We start from the raw sequence: 7,329 nt of genomic DNA on the forward strand, positions 1-7,329 counted from the left end.
CGGCCCGAGTTCGATCCCTGCAGCTTGCACTTTATTACGCCCATATGTCCATCCCTGCTGAATAATACCCGTCCGTAAGAAGACACTCAGGTGCCCGATACCATCGTGTCGAGATGTACTCAGTGAAGGGTTGCTTACAGTCAATACCTTCGTTAAAGATGTGATCGAAAAACGATTCATACACACCTTTGCAACTCCCGAGATCTGCCAATTTCAACGTGTCGTATTGGTGCAATAATAGGTTCTCTGGTTTGATATCTCTGAAATTGATACTTCATTGAAACCATTTCCTGCCAAGAGCTCGCCTGTGGAAGAGCCCTTTTCCATGTAGGAATTCTACAGCGCAAAGCAACTGCGTCATCCACCGACCCACACGGAGCTCCGGAAAATAGTATCTTGTGAATTTGATGTGAACCCCTTCCGCTGTTTGGTTCACTTTCTCCCTCTTATCGCCTCATAAACGTTCATATCCATCAATTCCAACACTAGCGCCAAGCTGCCCGTGGTGATGTCATACAGAACGTCTAGTAATCTCACGATGTTCGGATGATCTAATGAGAGCTCATCGACCATTGACACTCGCAAGCCGTAGGAAATACCCCTGAGCATTCGCAAGGCCCTGATCTCGTTGAAGGAGTTCACAGCATCGATTGAATGAAATTTATTTTTCAAGTACTTTATGGCAACCTGGAAGGAAGAGAGCTCTCTTATTGAGGAGAGTTATTGTAGTATTTACTTCCTGGTTGCTTCTTATGTGGCGACCTAGGAGGACCTCAGAAAATGTGCCCTCCCCTTTTTTGCCTAAGAGTCGATAGTGATTCATGCAAGACAGAACATCAACTGGAATAGGCCTTTCTCAGAATAGCAGTTGTATCGGGGATTCTTGAAAAGAAGACAACGAATGTGCGACTAAGTCTTGGTACAACAGTCGTTCCCTCCTTGTCGGAAACAAGCCAATCTTGACACACTCTATCGGCGTGAAATGTACTACACAAAATTGCGTTCAATTCAAGTCAACCGGTGGTGACACTGATGCGAGTTCAACTGTATGGAAATTCCACCGAACTACTGAGAACGTTGATTCTAAGTGGTGCACTCCATTGAGACATTGTAGATGTAAGTTGCCATCAACAACAAGCAACACAATGGGAGGGCACTGTAATTTGACTGGTTATCATATTTACTTGTGTATGTCCTATCACACTGCAATACTGCAATTCTAAATGTCAATTTGTGGAATACCCTCACGGAAAGTGCGCCGAGCGCCAGCCGCCGTTATCTTTTCCACGCACATTGCGAATTCTTGCCATCTTGTCATCATCTTCTCGACTCGACTCGCTCGCTCGAGAGTCTCGAGCGCGACCGGCGGCCCCGACATGGACTGCCTATGATGGGCAGTTTACGGATCAAACGTGGGCAAATCGCTAGGGGGATGATTAAGGAGGTTATACGCGGGTCTTCGGCCCGCTTTTTACTCGGAAGGATCCTTGTCTACTTTTGGGGCATGGCCGTCGCTGTCCACGCTCCAATTTGGTTCCTAATAGCATCTTTAAGTCATTGTGCACTCAGTCACTGAGTCTCAGTGCCTCCTCTGCGCGCGTTGTCCCCTCGTCTCTCGCATAGGGGGCTCATCCGCACCAGTGAGAGGGTTCACCGGCACCAATCACCTCGAAAGTTTATCCACTCAGCAACTGGTACGGAGGGCGGCCTACGGCCGCCCCGCAAGCCCTCAGTGCTTCACGCTTTTGCAATCGGAGGGTTTTCGGGGTTGGCCGTTTTCCTCGGTGGAACAACCCTCTTGGGGATCGACAGATCCGCGAGCCACCGTGGGGAGGGACCCACTGGGCGAGCGACAAAACCCCAGACGCGACAAGCGACAACTAATGGCCTGACGACGGCTGCAAAAATGCAAAGTTTTTATTGACCAGTTCGATTTGAATCATTTTCGCATGAATTACTGCGGGCTCTTTACTATCCACACTACGCTAGTTTGTTTCACAGTTCACATCCTGGTTTTTCACATAAGGTGCGTTCAACTCAATCTTGCTTACTTACGTGCACTTGCATTTTCTACATATTGTGGCGCACCATATGATATGGTCCATATCGTGTGTTTATTACTCCTTGTTCGTTGCGTACTGTGATTAACATCAACAAGTACTAACATTTTAGTGCGTAGCATGTATGGCACCAGTGATCTAATGCTGTGGCGCGGCATCTTTTGCATTAGAGCTGCCAGCTGCTCCGGACATGAGGCAGATAGTTAAAGCTCGTTTCCTACACCTCCACCTCTATACTGGTCACATTGCATGCAGTGCTTGGTGGTAGTTGACCTGCGACGTGTGCCTATCATTCATGCAAGTACTGCAAAATACTTCAGCCTATCGTGCTCAAGCCTTGACACGCGTAGTAGCGACGAGCCCCCGCAGCGGAGGCTCTCCCAGAGCCGACTGCCGGGATCGGAGCCTACCATACAGGTCGACCGTCGAACTCAATCCAGGTTTCTCAGCGTCTTCAATTTGGTGCTCTCAAGCGTTAGGCTTTACATGCAATTTTCAATAACATGAGCTTTATAAGCTCTACAAGCCGTACCTCGCACACACTTTGTCTTTTACTGGTATTAGAACCTACGATCCTCAGTGGAGATTCCCCACCCAGGGAGATCTGGATTTTGCCAAGTGCACAAAACGCGCTGTTGAGGAAGTGCAAGATTTACCAAGTTCTCCAAGATAACCGTCTCAAAAATGATCTCCCATTGGCAATGGGCCATTGCCTCTTAGAGGTTGAAATGTTTAGGAAACTAATTGTGGCTGAGCCACAGTGGCACGTCCGAGATTTAAGGAAGATGAATTCAAATCTCGCCCGCCACTACGATCTATTTCGCAGACTGTTCATGCCATGAACTCCATAAATTTATGAAGCCTCTTAGAAGTTGCTAATACTCAAGCTTTGATAACTGGACTATTCAATTTTGACCAATGACTTATCAGGCATATCATGTGTTTCTATGACTTGTTGACAATGCATCATTCGAGAAATTTGACTCTACGCCGTGTTTTATTTTAGCTATGTATCGGCGTGCTGAACGTGTGCTAGCACGTGTGAGAATTTACCTAATTCATGATAGGTGTATCACTGGCGTATTTGTGTTATTTGTATTATAGTTCGTGATTCATAGATATTGATAGATGTACTGACGCGGTTCCAGCACTAAACAATTCCCACTAGCTTTAGCTTCGTGTTTTCCTCGTTGCGTTGGGGGGGCGGTGTCACAATTTTTGCTACATGCTCTGTGGCGAATCATTCGTAGAGCTATCGCGATGGTGATTTTAAAGTTGGAATCTCTGATTCGATTGGGTTCAATCTATGTTTCTCAACTAAAGTCTCGTTTCATCTGATGAAGTACAATCCGGAACTAATTGATGTGAAAGATCTACATGCAGTAAGTTATACTTAGTCATCGAAATTGAGTAGATAGTGGGCTTGACATCAGCCGTTAATCCTTCAGAAATCCTCACCCTATCGTATCTATTCAGATATCGAACCTATCCTTCAAGCGTCAATAACAGCTCTCTACGCTTACCTCAAGTGTTCTTCCCGCCTCTTACGTTTACGACCCTTACGTGATGTGCATCTAGGGCAGTACCAAGGTATGGTCTCATCCTCCAGATCGGGAGCCTCGGTCGAAGTGGCATCAGCCCAGAGTTTGGCACAATCAGCATGCCACCAGCCTGATTTCGCGCACCGTCGCGAAGAACAATAAACTGCAAGTGAGTGATCATCTATTCCCCCGCAACACCATGCTATGCTCGTCTTCTCCATAGATACTATCTGGTCATCGCTTGGCATCTCATGATTTGGCCAAGCGAACTCACTCAGCAGCTGATCGCACGTCGCCTGCCTCTGTCGTTCGACTCGCTGCCGTCTAGAAGACTGAGCCGATAACCGTTGTTATCCCAACAAGTCATTCCCAACAATGGACGATGCTCCTCATAACTAACAACATGCACCTCCTTCGGATTGAGCCAGCATCCATTGTGGAAATATAGAGAGGACTGAGTAATTTTCAATTATGGACGATGCCCCTTGTGACTAACTCTTTGGAACTCCTTCAGTTTGAGGGTGATATTCGCCATTCCACTATCCATTGTGAAAATAGAGGCAGGACGGGTCATTCCCAACTATAGGCGATGTCTTTTGTGACTAACTATGTGGGCCTCCTTTAGATTGAGGATGATATCCGTCACTCCACTATCCATCGTGAAAATATAGGAGTACTGAGTCATTCCCAACAATGGACGATGCTCCTCATAACTAACAACATGCACCTCCTTCGGATTGAGCCAGCATCCATTGTGGAAATATAGAGAGGACTGAGTAATTTTCAATTATGGACGATGCCCCTTGTGACTAACTATTTGGAACCCCTTCAGATTGAGGGTGATGTTCGCCACCCCACCGTCCATTGTGAAAATAGAGGCAGGACGGGTCATTCCCAACTATAGACGATGCCCCTTGTGTTGCTTGGCTGTGACTCTTAGTCGATAACACAAGTTAGAAGAAGTTGTAAAGATCTCTGTCTTAATTTATTCGGGAGAATGGATGATCAGCCATGCACATACGTGCAATCGCGCACAATGTCTAGAAGCAGTAACACCCTTGTGACTAACAAAATGGACCCCTTTCAGTTTGAGGGTGATATTCGCCATTCCACTATCCATTGTGGAAATATCTAGAGGACTGAGTAATTCCCAACTATAGGCGATGTCTTTTGTGACTAACTATGTGGGCCTCCTTTAGATTGAGGATGATATCCGTCACCACTATCCATCGTGAAAATATAGGAGTACTGAGTCATTCCCAACAATGGACGATGCTCCTCATAACTAACAACATGCACCTCCTTCGGATTGAGCCAGCATCCATTGTGGAAATATAGAGAGGACTGAGTAATTTTCAATTATGGACGATGCCCCTTGTGACTAACTATTTGGAACTCCTTCAGATTGAGGGTGATGTTCGCCACCCCACCGTCCATTGTGAAAATAGAGGCAGGACGGGTCATTCCCAACTATAGACGATGCCCCTTGTGTTGCTTGGCTGTGACTCTTAGTCGATAACACAAGTTAGAAGAAGTTGTAAAGATCTCTGTCTTAATTTATTCGGGAGAATGGATGATCAGCCATGCACATACGTGCAATCGCGCACAATGTCTAGAAGCAGTAACACCCTTGTGACTAACAAAATGGACCCCTTTCAGTTTGAGGGTGATATTCGCCATTCCACTATCCATTGTGGAAATATCGAGAGGACTGAGTAATTCCCAACTACTATTGTATCGAGCTTCGTTTTCAGTGTGGTGTTTCGTTGGATGTCTAATAACTTCAGCATCCATCGAATATGTTTCAAACAAGCGTCCACATGCAAAGAGCATGTCCCTGTTACGAATATATCCATCCAAGACATTCTCCAACCCTCATTCTCGCAGCCTCATCGTCTCGCTGGCTATGTGTACCTCCCTGAGACATGGCTACCGCGTTCCGGACTTGTCGCAAATGAGGTGCCATTTTTCATGGGCAATTGTGTATGTGTGCGCAAAGGGAGTGAGGGTTGCAGCTCGGCCACATTAGCGCATGCGTGCAGAATAAGCCCAGCTACGCGGGGGAAGGGCGAGTTCAAGGACAAATAGGCCTTCGTGACGAAGGAGCGGAATCCACGTCTCAATCAATGAATTTTACATAGGTCCCCGGTTTGATCCCCGGGTAGGACATTTCTCCATCATTAAAGCTTTTCGTGCATATCTCTTCGATCGGCTCGCATAATCTAGTTTTCCCATTTTCCCCAACACCTCCGCATACAGAGGAGTTATTTGATTTAGCTGATAGCCTCCCACGCTTCGTAGTTAAGCCAGAATAACTCTGCACGCACGCACGCACGCACAACGCGAAAGTGCCTGTTGTTACGGTATATGCTCCGCTCGCTTGGCTCGCTCCGCGACTGCGGTTCTACAAGGATTCTTGTTATGATCATGGTGACCACAGCCACCAGCATCAACGACAACCACTGGAGTCACAGGCACAGCCTGAGAACCTTCAATAAAGGCTGAGACCGCTAACTTGGAGAACTTGGTAAATCTTGCACTTCCTCAACAGCGCGTTTTGTGCACTTGGCAAAATCGAGGAAAACGGCCAACCCCGAAAACCCTCCGATTGCAAAGCGTGAAGCACTGAGGGCTTGCGGGGCGGCCGTAGGCCGCCCTCCGTACCAGTTGCTGAGTGGACATAAGTTATGTCACATAACTGTCATACCAGCGATTTGTTTAGCGGGCATACCATTTCAGGCGAGGATCACCTGGTCAGGTGTGCCGTCCCCCACTTCGCGGATGATTGCTTTAAGTAGGTGCGATTTGCCTGTTCCGGCATCTCCGGTGGTGTGAAAATATCTTTGTTCAGGTACCTCACCGCTCGCGAGTGTGGCCCTGGCATCCGCAACGATCTTTGTGAAGGCTCTTCTCTGATCCGCATCTAGTCCGTGGAGCTCGGATTGAGGAAGGTAGCTGCCGTGTCTGACAATAACATTGGTTTTGGTAAGATTTCTATTATGAAAATGCTATTAATGCACCCAAGAATTGAACTTATCCCTTTTTCTTCTTCTTATATGTCGGGTTAGGTTATATGCACGGATTCTCTCGCCCTTCACCATCAACAGTAGCTCCCGTTAATCAGCACAGACTCCTGCGCTTACCCTTTGTGATGTGAATTATACGTCAGGATTTAAAATCGTCCTGCTCGGATCAACCCTACTTCAAGTAGACGGATTTTCATTTACCGTCAAGTTGACGGTGAATGACAATGTGTTGTTTGTTGTGCTCGGATTTTGTACTGCTATCCCTCCGCTGATTCAGTATCAGTCGCATCAAGTTGTGACATGGTGGTGGCTTCTCCCAACCTCATCGTACTGTTATGATAGCAGTGCTATCTCTTGTGGACCTCTTCTGGACCCTTGAGAGCCGTCACCACAATCATCTGAAATTCTGGTGATGGGAGTGACAGAACCGTTGGCTTTTCTTTTTAACAGTTCGACTTACCCTGGAATCATATCATCTGGAGATAGGGTTTTCGAACTGAAATAGCACATTGTCTAACAGGGTGTCTGGAGTGTTCTCGCTGGCCCTTGAAAATCCAAGGGATAGATTTATTCGCACTCTCTGATCGTACCCATAACCGCATCACGTCTCCAAGGTTAGAAGCCTCTGGTCCGTGGGACAAAGTAGATAAGGGAAGTCGGCAAAATATGTTCGTAACTTCTGGAAAAGGACTGGCTCTGAGG

At 46.9% G+C, this 7,329-nt stretch overlaps 1 protein-coding gene across 1 annotated transcript in view; it reads right to left on the reverse strand.

The window, feature by feature from the left end:
• Pmar_PMAR004453 (rage-1, putative) overlaps window positions 1-5,065 on the reverse strand; it is a gene marked incomplete at both ends in the record, with an annotated part of 9,327 nt that extends 4,262 nt beyond the window's left edge. Inside the window, 12 exons of the mRNA XM_002764953.1 lie at window positions 139-260; window positions 306-395; window positions 437-551; window positions 600-687; window positions 737-801; window positions 1,249-1,385; window positions 1,476-1,537; window positions 1,742-1,841; window positions 3,454-3,528; window positions 3,584-3,731; window positions 3,876-3,933; window positions 4,988-5,065. Coding sequence (XP_002764999.1) covers window positions 139-260; window positions 306-395; window positions 437-551; window positions 600-687; window positions 737-801; window positions 1,249-1,385; window positions 1,476-1,537; window positions 1,742-1,841; window positions 3,454-3,528; window positions 3,584-3,731; window positions 3,876-3,933; window positions 4,988-5,065 — 1,138 coding nt within the window. The remainder of the gene's footprint in view (window positions 1-138; window positions 261-305; window positions 396-436; window positions 552-599; window positions 688-736; window positions 802-1,248; window positions 1,386-1,475; window positions 1,538-1,741; window positions 1,842-3,453; window positions 3,529-3,583; window positions 3,732-3,875; window positions 3,934-4,987) is intronic.
• Between the last annotated feature and the right edge of the window lie 2,264 nt (window positions 5,066-7,329).

The sequence above is a fragment of the Perkinsus marinus genome (assembly GCF_000006405.1).
Source record: "Perkinsus marinus ATCC 50983 genomic scaffold scf_1104296975926, whole genome shotgun sequence".
Classification (NCBI taxonomy): domain Eukaryota; phylum Perkinsozoa; order Perkinsida; family Perkinsidae; genus Perkinsus; species Perkinsus marinus.